Genomic DNA, 19,370 nt, shown 5'->3' with positions numbered 1-19,370 from the left:
CTTTGTGTTTTAGTTATTCTCCATATCAACATTTACCTTTGAAGTGTATTAAGAAAGTGTGGCAGCAAATAACACTTCTTCTCTACTCGTGTTATTGCTTTGATTGCTTAATCAAACTTGATTACATCAAACTTGATCAATAGTAAAGAGACAGTGCATTCAGATTAGGAGGATTAAAGATAACTCGTGCACTTTTCTTGCACGTAAAGCAGAGTCTTGTACGGGAACAGGCACGGAACAGAAGAGAGAACTTCTGCTGTTTCAGCACGGACTTATTTATAATACAGGAACGTAAGTCGTTTGTTTCAGGTGGAGTAGTAATCAGGTAATGCAGCTTCTTGTTAATTCATTATTTGGTGGAATTAATCAAAACCACGTGGCCGATGCACATTCATTTATTTAATTGTGTATTGTATCCATTAAAAAATGTTTTGAAAACATTTTGATATTTTAGGATAGCTTTTCACCTTCAGTTGTTTTGATTCTGGGCGATACTTCTTTGTATTGATTTATGAGTTGTGAAAAGTTCGCGCGATGCTGTTTTAAACTGCTAATTTCAATACCAATTATCGTGTGACTGTTAACTGAATGTTTTAATGGCCGTTGCATATTTAATCCCACTTTCACTGATCGGTTATGTCAATTTCTTTTGCCTGAAACTATTATCATTTATGTGTTTTGTTGTGCCGTCTTATTCTAGTAAAATTTAATGCAAAATCGGAATATTTAGCGGGGTAGTTTTGCTTTCATTGCCTATAATGTTACCAGTTTACAATACTGTAACTTGCTGGGAAAAAAAAAAAACGTTGCAATGGTGCGGTCCCGGTGATGCAATGATAAATGCAAATGACAAACTATTAAAATGTGAGCGAGAACCTTGTTCAGGAGTTGGCTTCTCTTGGAACACTTAGTGCTTTTTAAGTATAATTTTTTTTTAGTGGAGAGCATTAAAATACTGACAAATATTGCATTTGCTTTTTGTTTTCTTTCCAAATTAGAGTTTAATTGCTTATTTTAATGGAAATCATTTAACAGTCAGTCAGACTTTTATTTATTTCTACAATCAGCCAATCAGCCATTTGTATTAGTGCAGTAATATCTGCTGAATTATTATTGTGAATATGTTAAATGGTTAAACTATGTAGGAACTGTTTAATCAGAAGTTGTTTTTTTTAATTAAATCGTTTTATTAATCCTTCAACAGAGTCTGTGGGTAAATTTAAAAATTATTTCAATTCAGTGTATTTCTCCCCGTGACCCAGTGATCGGATTCAGCAGGTTGGAAAATGGATGGATGGATGTATTTCTGTACATCATAAACGCTTTGTTTAAATATATATATAGTCATGTTAAAAAGTAAGAACACTCATGCAAACAGCTGACTTTTTAAAAAAATTTGAGTAGGCAGAGTAAGTAGATTTGCATGCATACAGTGCCAATCATTGATTCAAAAACAAAATTTCTTCTTCTTCTTCTTTCGGCTGCTCCAGTTCGGGGTTGCCACAGCAGATCATCCAAAATTGTTGTCCGCATATTGATTTGTCAAAATTTTACACCAGATGCAATAGATACAATAGTCTACTGAGGAAATAGCAGCAAGTAATACACGTGGCTTCACAACAACAACAACAACAACATTTATTTATATAGCACATTTTCATACAAAAAGTAGCTCAAAGTGCTTTACATAATGAAGAGAAGAAAAATAAAAGACAAAATAAGAAATTAAAATAAGACAACATTAATTAACATAGAAAGGAGTAAGGTCCGATGGCCAGGGTGGACAGAAAAAACAAAAAAAAACTCCAGAAGGCTGGAGAAAAAAATAAAATCTGTAGGGGTTCCAGGCCACGAGACCGCCCAGTCCCCTTTGGGCATTCTACCTAACATAAATGAAATAGTCCTCTTGGTAGTTCGGGTTTTTCACGGAGTCACTTGATGCTGATGGTCATACAGACTTCTGGCTTTTAATCCATCCATCATTGTTGGAACATCATGGTGCTTTGGGTAGATGGTGGTGGCGCACGCCACCACCAACAGGACACCGGAAAAGGAAACAGAAGAGAGAGTAGGGGTTAGTACAGATTTTGAATGAATAGTTATTATAATGAATTAGATATACAGAGTATCAGGATTAAATTACAGTGAAGTTATGAGAAGGCCATGTTAAAATAATGTGTTTTCAGTAGTTTTTTAAAGTGCTCCACTGTATTAGCCTGGCGAATTCCTACTGGCAGGCTATTCCAGATTTTAGGTGCATAACAGCAGAAGGCCGCCTCACCACTTCTTTTAAGTTTTGCTCTTGGAATTCTAAGGAGACACTCAGTTGAGGATCTGAGGTTACGATTTGGAATATAAGGTGTCAGACATTCCGATATATAAGACGGGACGAGATTATTTAAAGCTTTATAAACCATAAGCAGAATTTTAAAGTCAATTCTGAATGATATAGGTAACCAGTGTAGTGACATCAAAACTGGAGAAATGTGTTCGGATTTTCTTTTCCTGGTAAGGATTCTAGCAGCTGCATTCTGCACTAGTTGCAAACGATTGATGTCTTTTTTGGGTAGTCCTGAGAGGAGTGCGTTACAGTAATCTAGCCGACTGAAAACAAACGCATGAACTAATTTCTCTGCATCTTTCGATGATATAAGAGGTCTAACTTTTGCTATGTTTCTTAGGTGAAAAAATGCTGTCCTAGTGATCTGATTAATATGCGATTTAAAATTCAGATTACAATCAACGGTTACCCCTAAGCTTTTTACCTCTGATTTGACTTTTAATCCTAATGCATCCAGTTTATTTCTAATAGCCTCATTGTATCCATTATTGCCAATCACTAAGATTTCGGTTTTTTCTTTATTTAATTTGAGAAAGTTACTATTCATCCATTCTGAGATACAAGTTAGACATTGTGTTAGCGAATCAAGAGATTTGGGGTCATCAGGTGCTATTGATAAATACAGCTGTGTGTCATCAGCATAGCTGTGGTAGCTCACGTTGTGCCCTGAGATAATCTGACCTAATGGAAGCATGTAGATTGAGAAGAGCAGTGGACCCAGGATAGAGCCTTGTGGAACACCATATAGAATATCATGTGTCTTTGAGTTATAATTACCACAACTAACAAAGAATTTTCTCCCTGCCAGGTAGGATTCAAACCAATTTAAGACACTGCCAGAGAGGCCCACCCATTGACTAAGGCGATTCTTAAGAATATTATGATCAATGGTGTCAAATGCGGCACTCAGATCTAAGAGGATGAGAACAGATAAATGGCCTCTGTCTGCATTTACCCGCAAGTCATTTACTACTTTAACGAGTGCAGTTTCTGTGCTGTGATTTGTTCTAAAACCTGACTGAAATTTATCAAGAATAGCATGTTTATTGAGGTGCTCATTTAACTGTATAATGACTGCCTTCTCTAGAATGGTGGGTGGTATTGCCCCCTTTAGTAGAAATTACTTCTTGTAGACATCTTGTATGCATTTTGCTTAACTGCCCATCACTCTCTGACACTGGCTCAATGAAATTTTTGACCACTCCTCCATGCAATATTCCTTCAGTTGCAAGGTGTTTGTAAGTTTTCTTGTGTGTCTAAAATCCCAAACCATACCACTTTATCACGATTCAAATTAGGGCTTTGACTAGGCCAGTCCATAAATCTCCATGTCTTCTTTTGAGCCATTTCTTGTTGATTTTGCTAGTTTGAATCATTATTGTGCTGAACAATCCATTTCAGGTTCATCTTTTAGACAGAGGCCTCACGTTCACCTCAAGCACACCTTAATATGATGCAGAATTCATATTTGACTCAGTGACTGCCAACTGCCCCATTCCAGAGGCAGCAAAGCGAACCACAAAGCACAGTATTTCCACCATAATGCTTCACAGATGGTATGAGGTTCTCCTCCTGAGAAGCTGTCTTCAGTGTACCCCAACAAGTCTATTACTGTGGCCAAACAACTTTATCTTTAATTTATCTGTCCAGAGTGTATTGTCCAGAAGGCCTGGTCTTTGCCTGTATGTTCAATTGCAAAGTGTAGATAATGTTTTTTTTGGACAAGAAAGATTTTTGTCTTGGCATACCTCGTAGGCAGGTCTAATTTGTGCAATCACTATCTCATTGCAGATGCATGCATCTTGATACCGAACTTTGTAAGAGTTACCTGCAGATCCTGCAATGACATTTTGGAACTCTGGGGGACTTCCTTTAGTATCAAACGGGCAGCTCTTGGGCTAGATTTGCTGGGCCAGCCAGTCCTGGACAAATTAGCAGTTGTTTGAAATCTTTGACACATGTAGATGATTTTTCTTACAGTGGAACTAATTGATTTAAAATAATTAGTTATCTTTTAAAATCCTTGCCAGACTCATCCACAACATTCTTTCTGAATGCCTTTGAGCACTCTTTTGATCTTGGCATGATAACACCACACAAGTCAATAGCAAAGAGATCACCAGTCCCTAAATATCTGAAGTATAAATAAGACAAGTTCCATCTGCATACTGTCTAAGGAGGTTCTAATCATTAGCACCTAATCTAGAATAACTGGTTCTAATTTTATGGATTTGAAGTGCCAATAAGCGCTTTGAGCATGGGAAAGGTGCTATATAAGTAAAATGTATTATTATTATTATTATTAAGGGGGTACATGTTTTACACATGAACAATTTGCATTTTGTTAATTTAGATTATGAGAATACTCCATGTCAGTTTTATGTGTCATTTGTTCAAGTATATCACTTTTATCTGTAGGCACGGAAGATGTAATGTTTGCCTGTTCAAATATATTGAAAATATTAACAATTTCCATGGGGTGCACTTACGGTTTCACAAAAGTGTGTATTATGTATGCATACTGTAGGTGCAGAAAAAGATTTATGAAGGAGGGCTAGTATTGTGCTGTTCTGCAGACATGCTGCTTGTATTCATTGCTTAAATTTCACTATCATCTACAATGGGTAGGTAAAGAATAGAATGTGTGTGAGGACACAGGAAATGGATCCTTGTAAAATAAATTAATCTATGTACTGTGTAGCCTACATTTGCTCGTGCAATGGTTTAATTTTGATTTAGCTTTGAGAAGACCAACATTATGTGATATTATATTCCCATTTGATGTGTCACTGTAGTACATTTTTGAGATATTAATTTGCACAAATGACAGTGTTGGTCCATGGCAAAAAAGTTGCACTATATTGTAGTTTCACCTTGCTCCTGTGTTCATCCTTAAGCAGGTACTCCAACTTAAAGGATGTTGTTTCCATAATTTATGTCCTTATTTAAAGGGGGTTACAATAGCGTTTCTAAGACAGGAACTATATTAAGGGATTAATCATTTCATTCAGTCTTAATCCATTAATCTAGAACATAACTGAAAATTGAGAAATTTAAAAAAAAAAATTAAGTAACTTTGCTAGGAAATATAAAAAAGCAAACAGTGTCTGTGTTGTTTAAACTAAGATTTTGACTTGTGTAAATTAGATATTTTGGCAAACCACTGTACACCTTTAGAAGCTAAAAAAGTTATGATATAAATATACATAGATATGTGTTGGAATTTCTTCCTATAGTACAAATACTAGTATATATAAATAATAGTATGATTATGCTGTTGTGTGATGTTGTGTACAGTAGATGGAACTATTTACATGAGATTAAACATGTTGAATTTTGGAACACCCAAGAAAGATTCCATCAGGAAGAAACAGCTACATAATTTCTGCACTTAAAAACAGAACTTCAGTAATTTATGTGTTGGGCAACATCACTTTTTCAAAGGGTGAAAATTTAGAAAGAGAGTTCTCACAAAGCTACTAATAACACTATTTTTTCATTTGATTCAATTCATTATCTGCAATAGTGACTATCTTCTGAAGCAATGGCTGGAAGAGGAAGAGGAAGAGGCAGAGGTCAATTGACCTTTAACATTGAGGCTGTAGGAATTGGAAAAGGTGAAGTCTTACCTCCAGGCACGTTTCAGCCCACTCCACTTTTTCCAGTAAGTTTCTTTAATTCTGGAATTTTACATTCAGATGAAGATCTTGAGAATCAGTTTATTAAAATATTTCAAGTCATGTTTTGCACATAGTCTATAACCTTTTCAAATCCACTTCAGTATTGCAGGGATTTTAACTATCTTGTCACCATCTACCACAGGGTGCCAGTCCAACACACAAGTCCAATCATACACACCTCAACAAAAAGTTATGCAGGGCCTGTTTATAATTTAACACACTGTGCTGCCCTTCTTCTCAGATGGTAAAATGTTTGATTCTGTTATATGAGTACCTTGGAGAAATCATGGCCTTTAGATTAGTTAATATGGAATGTTGGTGGTGCAGCTGGAATTATGAAAGATCATGAGGTCCCTTGTAGAGAATTTCATGGGGAAAAGGGAAGTTAGTGAGCACAGGGCCCACTAGAGAACATCGGGCCCTCAGGCCACCCACATGAAGTCTGTTTCTGATTGTCTGATCAGAGACATTCACACCAGTGGCTTGCTGGAGGTCATTTTGTAGGGCTCTGGCAATGCTCAGAGACATTCACACCAGTGGCTTGCTGGAGGTCATTTTGTAGGGCTCTGGCAATGCTCATCCTGTTCCTCCTTGCCCAAAGGAGCAGATACCAGTCCCGCTGATGGGTTAAGGACGTTCTATGTCCCTGCCCAGCTCTCCAAGAGTAACTGCCTGTCTCCTGGAATCTCCTCCATGCCCTTGAGACTGTGCTGGAAGACACAGCAATCCTTCTGGCAATGGCACGTATTGATGTGTCATCCTGGAGAGGTTGGATTACCTGTGCAACCTCTGTAGGGTTCAGGTATCGTCTCATGATACCAGTAGTGACACTGACCATAGCCAAATGCAAAACTAGTGAAAAAACAGTCAGAAAAGATGAGCAAGGAAAAATGTTAGTGGCCTCCGCCTGTTAAGCCATTCCTGTTTTGGGAGTTGTCTCATTGTTGCCCCTGTACTGCACCTGTTGTTAATTTCATTAACACCAAAACAGCTGAAACTGATTAACAACCCCCTCTGCTACTTAACTGACCAGATCAATATCCCAGAAGTTTCATTGACTTGATGCTATACTCTGATTGAAAAGTGTTCCTTTAATTTTTTGAGCAGTATATTTAATTCCCTTAGGACATTTACCATTTCCAATTTTTAAACAGAAAAATACATGTTTTAAAATTCATATCTGAAAAGAAAACAAATCAATCAACATTCTTTCTTTATTCTTCTTCCTTAATGAAAGAATGTTTTTCCATCTTGAATGTCTGCTTTTCTGGGCATGTGATTTTTGATTTTGTTGTACATTCAGAAAAAAAACATTTTTGGTATTGATTTAACTCTGTTGTGTCAAGATTGGAAATTTCATCTTATATTATTTACGTAAAGTGTTACTTATTTAATGTACAGTAAAAATGTCATCAAATTTCATTTAAAAGTAATGACATTTTTATTTCTTTAAATAGCCAATGGAAAACAAACCTGTTCCTTTACAGTCTGGAGAAGAGGCAGAATATATGTTGGCTTTAAAACAGGAGCTTCGAGGTGCCATGAAAAGCCTCCCTTACTTTGTTAAGCCTGCTGCACCAAAGAAAGGTACATTGAAAATTTACTGGAAACTGATACTGATTCCAAAAAATGCTTTTCTAAGTACAGTGCTGTATTGCTTTCGGATCTAGACCTTGTGTCTTATTTAGAGTCTGTAGAGTCTGCAGAAAGCCATAACCCTATTGTTGTTTTATTTAATGCACTCTTGTTTTTACCATCAGAGAACATTTTAGATTTTGAAGGATATGCATGCATTGAACAGACTGGTTAATTTCTGGGATGAGCAAGTGTGTTGTGGTAATCTGAGCATACATAAGAGACTACTCTTATCTCATAGGTAGTGTTATTATTTAATAAAACTATTTAACCACTACATGCCTGCTGCTTCTAGTATAGCTTTCCATGTTTCTGACTTTCTGTACTCCAAGTAACTTAATAATTTAATACATTTAATAAATGCAAAATATCAGATACGTTCAATCTCATATCAAACACTAAACAAAATTACATGAATGCATAGTTATTAAAACCATGATCTTTGCATATAAAGGAACAATGTTTTACTTTTATCTTCCAAGGCACACTTCACTAAACAGACTATAGCATAACAGGGTTATGTTTACTCCTGTCATGTAGGGTATTTTTATTTTTTAAGATGTTGCTTAAAATTCAAAGTTCACTATGATGACTGCTGCAATTCTATACAAGGTACTCTGTCCAGCTTCTTGAGTAGACTTTTTGACTTCTATATGTCTGCTTACGATCAGCTGCACTTCTTCTTATGCGTCCTCTTATAGGCCCATTCATTTGAGTGAAATGTAAATGGAAGTTCCTCTCAAATTTTCTTCTGTTCTTGAGGTACATTTCCTGGGTCACTACTGTCAGTCTGAGTCATTCCTTAGATACTGTGCTTTCAGTTCCTTTATAATGGGAGGCAAGTTGTCTCTAGTGAGCTTCCCTTTGCATCTGGAGGTTCTAGCAGGAGAAGGCATTGCAAATTGTTGCTGTTTAATATGGTCATTATTTTGTATTGCAATTTTTTTGACATACAAAAAATTACACTTTGAGAATAGGCCATTCAGCCCAACAAGTTTATCAAGACTACCCACCTAATTTGTCTAAATTAATAAACCCACTGGAACTGTACAGTCAGGAGAGCCCAACTGTTGCTTCTGTTTAGGTTGGTTAATTTTGTTCTGTGTGTCAGTGGTAGGTTTGAGAACATCAGTGCATTAATATGAGCCTAATAAGGAACAGACCGATACAAGACACAGAAAAGGAGTTTGAGTCTTGGTTACAGAACAGTTTCGTATTGAATTACAAAAAAAGATTTTTTAAGCACTCACCCCCCACCCCATTTCCTATTCACCAACCAGTATGTGACAGCAGTCACATTTTCATTTATAAGCATCTGAGGAGACCAGTCTTGCCCTAAAGAAGGTGCTAGCATCAGAGCCCCTGCTTAAGCCAGACAACCGGAAATTTGTAAAACAGTGCTGCACTATCAATCCATCCATCCCTCCATTTTGTTTAACCATATTTTTCCATTACAATTTAGTATGAGCCAGGGTTACCTCAGTGGCATTGGGTACAATTACCTAAATTAATGTAATGTTCCCTTTTTAATTACAAAAAGGTTTAAGAGCATGTCAGAGGGATATAGTGCTTCTTGCTTTGCACAGTACTTGAGCATGTTTAAAAAAACACTAGTACTAGGGTGTTGTACTGTGTTAGCCATTATGGATGTGGTGAGAAGTTAAGCAAAATGACACCTTTTATTAGCTAACTAGAAAGATTACAACATGCTAGCTTTCGAGGCAACTCAGGCTCCTTCTTCTTGACTGTCATCATCAAGTCCTTCCATGAGAACCCTGAATGCAATGAGGACTGATTGAGGTCATTTATGTTAGGTAAAATGCCTAGAGGGGGCTGGGCGGTCTCATGGCCTGGAACCCCTGCAGATTTTATTTTTTCACCAGCCGTCTGGAGTTTTTTTTGTTTTTTTTGTCCTCCCTGGCCATTGGACCTTACTTTTATTCTATGTTAATTAATGTTCTCTTATTTTAATTCTTATTTTGTCTTTTTTTTCTCTTTCTTCATCATGTAAAGCACTTTGAGCTACATTATTTGTACGAAAATGTGCTATATAAATAAATGTTGTTGTTGCTGTTCAGGCAAGATGTAAACATTTAAATTTAAACATGTAAACAGTTTACATCTTGCCTGAAGAAGGGGCCTGAGTTGCCTCAAAAGCTTGCATAGTTATCTTTCTAGTTAGCCAATAAAAAGTGTCATTTTGCTTAACTTCTTACCACAAAAAACACTTAGATATTGTAAAACAAAAGATCAGAGAGTGTCAGTGTATTGGGATACCAAGGTGGAAGTCCTGTTTAATTGAGAAAGAAACAAAAGTAAATGGGGAAAAACAAGGTGAAGTACTGTAGTTCTCAAAATACTGACTTCTATGCCCATAAGACACATAGTTTTGTCCCTTTTAGAATCAGGGTCAACGTTATTCTAGCTGCCAATGGGACGTTGACTCATATAGTGGCTAAACAGGAAGGGGCAGAGCTGGACGCTGAGGATCAGAAGTGACATCATGGTTTGCTGTAAATCTTTTCTACTGGTCTAGTGAAAAATAAAACAGGAGTTCTTAAAGACTGTGTCTACATATGTGCATGACAATATGCATTGTTTCCCTGTTTACACTCACCATCATTTCACTCTCAAACAAGTGAGTTCAGAAGATAGATAGATAGATAGATAGATAGATAGATAGATAGATAGATAGATAGATAGATAGATAGATAGATAGATAGATAGATAGATAGATAGATAGATAGATAGATAGATAGATAGATAGATAGATCACTCAGAATATGGAACCAACTTAGAAAGCATTTTAAGATGGAAAATCTTTTATCTGTGGCACCTCTGCAAGAGAACCACCTCTTTCAACCCTCGCAAACATATCCAGTTTTTAATACCTGGAAAAGTTTTGGGATTAAAATGCTCAGAGATCTTTATATAGACAACATATTTGCATCTTTTGAACAATTACGTTCCAAATTCAACCTCCCAGCTACACATTTCTTTCACTATCTTCAAATTAGAAATTTTGTTAAACAGAAACTGCCTGATTTTCTTCATCTCGTACCCTCCACCATGCTGGAAAAAATGCTGCTCAATTTTGAGGAATTAAACACCATTTCCGCATTATATAAAATCTTATTAGACTCCCTACCTTTCAAAGACCCAAGAGGACATTGGGAAGAAGATCTCTTAATCAATATATCAGAAAAGGAGTGGAAGGTAGCAAAGCAGAGAATTCACTCGAGCTCCATATGCGCAAAGCATAGAATTATTCAACTAAAAATTATATATCGAGCTCATCTATCTCACTTAAAACTGTCCAAAATGTTTCCAGGGCAAGATCCAACCTGCGAACGCTGCAACCAAGCTCCTGCCTCACTGGGTCACATGTTTTGGGCCTGCACCAAACTAACATCATTTTGGACCAAAATTTTTAAGTGCCATTCAGACAGCCTGGGGGTCAAAATCCCTCCTAACCCATTAACAGCTGTGTTCGGCGTTCTTCCAGACGGACTTGAAGTGGAGAAGGACAAGCAAACGGTGATTGCATTCACTACACTTTTGGCACGCAGACTTATTTTGTTAAATTGGAAGAATCCTAATTCTCCTCTTATAAGTCAGTGGGAAACCGATGTTTTATATTATTTGAAATTGGAAAAAATCTAATTCTCAGTTAGAGGATCTGTACAGAATTTTTTTAAAACCTGGCAGGATCTAATCAATATTATTTTAGAATAAGAGAAATAACTATTACCGCATTTAATTCCCTTCTCCATTTTTTTATTTACCTATATATATTTCTTCCTTTTTTTTGTTTATTGTTGCCTTATTAAAAAGCCCTAAGCAATTCTCCTTTGGCTAAGCTCTCCTTCTCAGGGGTGGGGTTTGATTTGTCTTCAATTTTTTTTTTGTTATAAATTGATCTATTTGTATGGAATGATTACAATAAAATTAATAAATAAAATTAAAAAAAAGATAGATAGATAGATAGATAGATAGATAGATAGATAGATAGATAGATAGATAGATAGATAGATAGATAGATAGATACTTTATTAATCCCCAGGGGAAATTCAGTAACACATGATCAAATCTCACATGATCAAAGTAATGCCAGTATACAGTATTGTCAAGACATAGAAGAGTGTCATACTGACCATCCTAGGAAGAAATTTCAAGGAAGCATAATTCTCAATGTAAATGAGTTCTAACTGTCAGTCTGGTTAACAGCTGTGTCATATTCTGATTATTTTTTTCGGTTTCTCATTTTAAATTATATAGACAGAAAAAAGTGTTGGCTTCTTCATGGATTGAAAATTAGTTGGAGAGGTGAAAGAAAATGGAACAATACAAAGTTGTTTGCCTGTTACAGAAAATAAAGTAAAATGTAAAATAATTCACATATTTCTAAATCCCAGGGAAAACAGACTGGGAATAAGCTAGAATCATTTTAGAAAATAAAATATTCTTAGGAGTAGTTTGATATTAACAGTTGATACATAACACAGCATTTGGTTTTAATGAAGTCATTTATAAAATGGAATAAATATTAGATCATTTAGGGATCAAAATTATATCTGCATGTGGGGAAGGTTGGGAGGAGAGAGGGATGAACACTAAGAAAAAACTGGATATGGATAGACAATAAGTAAACAGACACACGCAGAGAGACTGGAGGTGAAAAGGGATGAGTGATGCACTATAGTGGGGGGCAAGTGGACAAGCCATCCCACAAACAACACTTTGGTTCAAGACACATTTTGTCAGGTACTGAGAGACAGCACTTACTGTAATTATTTCATTTTTTATTTCTACTTTGTTTTTTCACTTTTTTATATGCCTCTCTTTAGTATTTTTGTTAGTGAGGGTGCAATTTGTTTCGCCTTCTAATTGAATATTTTGGTGTGTGGGGCTGCTATGGAAACCTGTTTCTAGCATAATACATAAATATGGTTGCTTTTTAAAAATAAATATGTGTTTTAATTTACCATTTTGGTTTATCTATTTTTATAATCTTATTTGATGCCAGCATTCATCTACTGTAAAGCTTTTTGGAAAATAAGTCAATATTTAACCCCTCCACATGGACAAGAAAATGATTGCTTGTGTATGTTTAGACCTTTCAATATGTATTGTAAATTACATAATAGTGATCAAGGCATAAAATAATTCAAATGTAATAAAAGTCTAATGTAATTAGTTGTTGTATTTTTACCTGTACATGACTATATATATAAATATATTACAGCTATACTGTATATGCAACTAAATATTATAACAAGTAACATAAATAAAAATTAATTCCATCTTTATTTTTCAGATGTGGAACGTTATTCAGACAAGTACCAGAGCTCAGAGCCAGCAGACAACACAATCGAATGGAACCCTGGTACACTTTATTAAAATTAATATTGAATTATTTTATTTAAAAAAAATAGATATTTTTTCAGCTTGTGATTTTATTTAGTATCTAGATATTATTTCTAGAAACTTATAGAAGCTATTTTTCATATTTTGTAGATAAAAGCTCTCATGGAATTTCTAGATGAATATGTAAGTGTAATAAATGTCTTTTTTTGAAAACTGTTAAATAATTAGTGACTTGCAAAAGTATTTATGTTCTTTAAATGTTTTAATTTGTTGTCGAATTAGAAAATACACCTACAATCTGTATTTTTATTGAAATCTCACATGATCAAATACCAAATGAGTTATTTATCAGCAGATATCTTAAAGTCACAAATTAAATTTATATGCAGTTATCTTTGAATGATGTTTACTATAGAAAGGAGTTTTAGAGTTTTATAAAATAAAATTGGTGTGTGTGATCTGGTTTTATGAAACAGCAATGTAGGTATAAAAGTAACATGTTTCACAAAAATGGTGGAAAAGCAAAAAGCTCCAGACCCTGCTTGAAATGGGCTGAGAGATCACAAATGATTTAGGATTTTACTGTATATGTTAATGGGAAGTGGTTATTTTGTTTTATATAAATTAGATATGTTCACTGATTTTATTACAGCTGTGGACTATTGTAGTTTGGTGCATATTGTAACTGATGTCCTACAATTCTGCCATTATAGCAAGTTTTTCAGATAGGTAAACTTAAGTTGCAAAATGTATTTAACTTCTTTTCTAATCTCTTTTCAGGACAGTACTTTTGAGCATGTTAAAATTTACTCTGTAATGAGTTTGAGATTTGAAGTGTAAAGTTAATGACTAACTAACCTCTGTTCTTTTTTTCAGACTGGCGAAGGCTTCCTCGTGAGCTTAAAATCAGAGTAAGAAAACCACAAAAAGAAAGTAAGTATTGAGTACTGAATAACAAAAACAGAAGTAGAAACATTTATAAACAAAAGGGTGTCTGAATGCATAAACATGTCAATCTACATCACAAAGCTCATTGAAGCCTAAATCTCCCTGCCTTTTGAAAAATTTACACAAAATCTCTCTCTCATTCTAAAAGACAGGTGCTTTAAGATGGGTGCCCTAAAACAGTTATTACCAAATATGGTCCAGTCAATGACCAAGCCATGTAGTGTTGCTTTTGCTGATCTGATATAATAATTGTCTGACGGAATGAAGCAATGCTCTGGAGTAGAAACTTTAAGTTTATTTTTATTAGGTTGTGCAAACATACAACTTCATTAATTTCCCCAAATGCATATAACTGTGTTAAATTGTATTCAGTCTATGGAGTTAGACCTATTTTTTGATCAAAAACAAAAATGGATTAAAAATTGGAAATATGTTTAAAATGGATTAAAAAGTAGGAATAAGCTTAAAGTCTGAAATGAAAAGCGCCTAAAATTATAGAAGTACTTCTGGCTACAGCTAAAGCCAAATATAAAACCCATTCAATATTGATTCTTGCAATTCAAGTAATTGTAGTCAGGCTTAAATACCTAGTACCTTCTGAAGCATATAAAAAACTTCTCTCTACATTAAGGATAAGAAAGGCAACTACACAATCTGATTTGATTTGTAAGAACATCTGCAGTCCACAATTCAGAGTAGCAGTAAATACTCCAACAAAGAAAGATATTTAAAAAACATAAAAGTATAGGATAGCTTTTATTTTTGTTATAAAAGATTAACAAGTTTTTACCTTTACACATGTCTGTTACCTGCTTCTTTCAAAATCACTGCCTTTAAAACAAACTTCCAAGGTTTCTTAATTCCATAAACATGCTATTTTCATAAGTATTTAAATCACTTTATTACATATAGACTGTCATTGAGTCTTGTAGCTTGAAATGTGGATCTGCAATTTACCATCCATCCATTATCCAACGCGAAACATCCTAACTACAGGGTCACGGGGGTCTGCTGGAGCCAATCCCAGCCAACACAGGGCACAAGGCAGGAAACAAACCCTGGACAGGCGCCAGCCCACCACAGGGCGCACACACCCACACACCAAGCACACACTAGGGACAATTTAGGATCGCCAATGCACCTAACCTGCATGCCTTTGGACTGTGGGAGGAAACTGGAGTACCCAGAGGAAACCCACACAGACACGGGGAGAACATGCAAACTCCACCCAGGGAGGACCCGGGAAGCGAACCCAGGTCTCCTAACTGCGAGGCAGCAGCACTACTACTGCACCACCGTGCCGCCCTGCAATTTACCACTATTCCAAAAATTATCAAGTGCAGAGACAGATGAGTTGAGCAATATCCCACTAACTCCAGCTGGCAACATGCAACAGTAACTAGAACAGATTCTAATGTTTTATGGTGAACAATGTGTGGTGCTAAAACTGTCTCAAAAACACTGTCACCTGATCTAAAGTATCTAATGATCAAGTGACATCCATTTTATTATGCAGGGGAGTTGTCTGTATCCTACCACACGTTAACACCAGTGATGTATGAAACAATCTGTGCATGGATTACAACAAAATACACCCAGATGAATTTTATTGTTGTGTTTAAGGACTTTAAAAAAGTTTTTTACTATATTTTAAAAAATACAAAGTATACATACCCCGGTAGCAACAACAGGTCATCTGCTCCAACAGGGGGGCTCATACTCTGGGTCATTGTTATGCCACAAATAAACACTCATTACACCACATTCACCATGAGCAGTCAAGGCATCTCCAAGTTTGCCTTCTTCCTTTTCACAAGTAGAGACTAAACAACCTGATGACAAAAGAAGATCCATGCTACATTATAGAGATTGGGAGAAAATTAATTGGTCATTTTGAATCTGTAGATTGGAATACAATAAAGATTCTATATCAGATATTGATGAGAATGTTGTCAATGAGTATGTCAAAAATGCTGAGATAATTGCACACAAAAGGCCATTCATGTTCTAATCCAATATCATTAATTACCAGTGACATCTGCAATTTATTATTTTTTTAAAGTTTCTGTGAGTCAATACCTAAATAAACTTGAAACTGAGTAAAGCAACATCTTTGAAGCACATAGATCGGGCAGGACATACAGATGTTTAATGATTTACAAACTAATGCCTGATTTGTCCACACATCCACAACTAAATGCTTTCTTCGCATTTCTGTCTCACATATTTTGTTGCATTTAAAAAAAGTAACTTTGCAGTGAATTGCCAGTTACATCATGTTAGTGGGCCTGTTCCCGCAGTGTTTCTAATACTAAATTGTCTTATAAGTCACTTTGAGAAGTACTTACTTAAATGCATTGTCACAATCATCCTGTTTTAACTATCTTGTAGATGACAATTGGTCAAAATTTATTTAATAGAGCATATTAAATTCATCATACCATTAATAGACATTTACAAAGAATATCAATCAAAGCAACAACATAAAAAGCACACTGATTTTGTGCATTGGTTTTAACTCAGTCCTGAAGGGCTGCAGTGGCTGCAGGTTTTCATTCTAATCAAATCGTTGATTCCTGCATTGTAACTGCTGCACAAATGCATAATTCTTGTGTAATTCCTTAAAACTCAGAAAAGCAGCTTTTTTAAACTATAAATATTTTTAAATATAAGGGCCCATGCAAGCATCTTGCTCTATACTGTGCTGAAATATTCTTGTGACAAACGTCTCCATATTAAAGTTTGTTCAGAGCAGGTGGTCAGATTGGAATGTCCTAAAAGTCTGGCATTGTGCTACGCCCAAAATATTTACATTGGGTGTCAGGTCATCATCACCATTGGGCTGCAAATGAAAAATTTTCCAGCAGAATTTGCTCAGGAATATGCTGTCCTAGTTGTGGCTTTAGAAATAAGAGTGTCAGTGTGCCAAATTCTCAATATGCTAAAAAAAAACTCTAATAAATGCATGTGTGCACAACGAACCCTCATCAGCTAATATTGCATTGTTTAACCCAAGATGCCTTAATGGCAAAGCATTGGTGCTATCAGAATTCATTACAGACTCCAACCTTGATGTGACATGCATAACAGAAACCTGGCAAAAAATGAACAAATTTACGTTTCTCATGGAGGTAACACTATTAACATATCTTTACATTTCAGAGACTCGTATCTCAAGTTGGAGGGATCGCAGTAATTGCTAGTTAAACGTTAAAAGAATCCCAATTGACTATCCATTGTCTTTTGAGTGTCTGTCTCTTAAACTAATAACAAAATCTGATCCTACAAGTACCATAGATTTACGCCAGTTGTTACAGACTCAAATCAAATTTGTTTTTATTATATAATAGTAATAATAACAGCAACTCACTACTCGTTTTAGACACAGAACACACATGAAATATATGTATTCCAAATAACGATTTATTATTTACCCTATACACCTAACTCACCTAACTACCCCAGACACCTAACTCCCAGATAAAGTGACTTCAGCTCTGAGAATTTTGTGATGGACTTCAGCTGCTTCGGTGGGGGATGAGTGTGCAAGCTGCCTGCTCCCAGTGCTGATTGACACATTTACAAAACAAAGATGCTGATGAGGTGATGAGGCTGAATTTAAGGTGGCCCAGCATTACAAACATTTGTAGGCTTCAGGGATCCTAATGTTAATAAACTACTTCAACCTGCATCTAGCCCAATAACCTCTAATGAAGACTATGAAAAATTCCTCCACTTTTTCCATAATAAAATTTAAGCTTTAAATAATTCAAGTAACAAATCTATCATCCATTTATATCTTTCCCAGTCTTCCCATTCCATCCAGCTCCTTTACTAAATGTTTACCAGTTACATCTGTATTTGTTAATGACCTGCTTTGTAAGATGAAGCTGACTGCCTGTGTACTGGGCCCCATACCCACCACACTTCCATGTGCCATAATCTCGACTGTTACAACAATAATAAATACATCCATTGACACTGACTTTGTGCCAGCCATTTTTAAAATCACTTCTGTAACCCCAATGTTAAAAAAAGTCTGATCTTGATGCTGCCAATCTTAACAATTTTCTCTCACTTTCCTTTTCTGTCAAGTTCTGGAGTGTGTTGTAACCTCCCAACTCACCAGTTACTTAACTTCTAATAAATTGATGGAACCCTTTCTGTCCGGTTTCAGAGTGCAGAACAGCTGTAAAACTGTCCTGCTTCGAGCAACCAATGATTTGCTTATGTCAGCAGACTCTGGACAAACCAATATATTAATTCTGTTAGACCTCAGTGCAGCTTTTGATACTGTCAGACATGACAGTCTACTGTCCAGAATGGAGAACTTTCTTGGTATCTCTGGCACTGCGCTCCAGTGGTTAAGTCCTATCTGACTGATAGGCAAGAGTTTGTTAGTCTTGGCAACAGTGGGTTCAGCCCAGTGCCAGTCATACAAGGAGTTCCTTGGGGATCTGTCCTCGGCTGTCTGCTCTAACAATATATATGCTTCCCCTTGGCCATATTATTAGTAGCTCTGAACTGGGTTATCATTTTTATGTTGATGATACTCAACTCTGCTTCAGTGTTAAAAGTTAAACTTCATCAGAGTTTTCTCTAATAACTTACCTCTGTGAAATTAAAACCCTGATGGAGTGTAACTCTTTAAAATTAAATTGCAACAAAACTGAACTTGTGCAAATTGACACTAAAGCACAACTTAAGAAAATTAGCTCTTTTTCATTCACTCTTAATGGTGATCTCATTAGACCTTATTCTAATGCAAGGAATCTTGGTGTCATTTTTGATTCCCCCCTTTCTTACTCCACCCACATAAACCACATTGAGAACCTTTCTTACTTCCACCTCCGTAACATGTCCCATGTTTCCTCTTTACTCTCCTTTTCTAATGCTGAGAAACTTGTTCATGTTTTTATCACATCCTGCATCAATTATTGTAACTCCTTACTGGATGGTACCCCTTCAAATCTTACGTCACATCTCCAGGTAATTCAGAACTCTGCTGCAAGAGTCCTTACACGAAACCTGCAACAGTGAGCACATCACACCCATCCAGCGTTGTCTTCACTGGCTCCTTGTGTCTTACGTGATTGAGTATAAAATTATATTAATAACCTACAAAGCTTTAAATAGCCTTGCACCGGACTATATCACTGACCTTCTCCATCACTATGCTCCTCTTTGCCCACTGAGGTTCTCTGATTCTGGCAATCTTGTTGTGCCTCACACTAACCTGCACTCTATGGGTGACAGGACTTTCAACTGTATAATGCCAAGACTTTGGAATTAACCTAACTTTCTGCCCTTTCTTTCAGTATACCTCCCTGTCCAGATACTCAGGGTAACTTGGGTGTGTGTTGTATCATAAATTATGTGGTTTCTTCAGGCATTTCTTT

At 35.9% G+C, this 19,370-nt stretch overlaps 1 protein-coding gene across 1 annotated transcript in view; it reads left to right on the top strand.

The window, feature by feature from the left end:
* Positions 1-211: 211 nt before the first annotated feature.
* LOC114646129 (DNA-directed RNA polymerase III subunit RPC7-like) overlaps positions 212-19,370 on the top strand; it is a 32,809-nt gene continuing 13,650 nt past the window's right edge. Inside the window, exons 1-5 of the mRNA XM_028794135.2 lie at positions 212-325; positions 5,868-6,005; positions 7,479-7,608; positions 12,974-13,042; positions 13,900-13,956. Of these exons, the coding sequence (XP_028649968.1) occupies positions 5,886-6,005; positions 7,479-7,608; positions 12,974-13,042; positions 13,900-13,956 (376 nt within the window). The 5' untranslated portion in view covers positions 212-325; positions 5,868-5,885. The remainder of the gene's footprint in view (positions 326-5,867; positions 6,006-7,478; positions 7,609-12,973; positions 13,043-13,899; positions 13,957-19,370) is intronic.

The sequence above is a fragment of the Erpetoichthys calabaricus genome, chromosome 2 (genome assembly GCF_900747795.2).
Source record: "Erpetoichthys calabaricus chromosome 2, fErpCal1.3, whole genome shotgun sequence".
Classification (NCBI taxonomy): domain Eukaryota; kingdom Metazoa; phylum Chordata; class Cladistia; order Polypteriformes; family Polypteridae; genus Erpetoichthys; species Erpetoichthys calabaricus.
The sequence above is the reverse complement of the archived record's forward strand: the minus strand, read 5'-3'. Positions and strand labels throughout refer to the sequence as shown.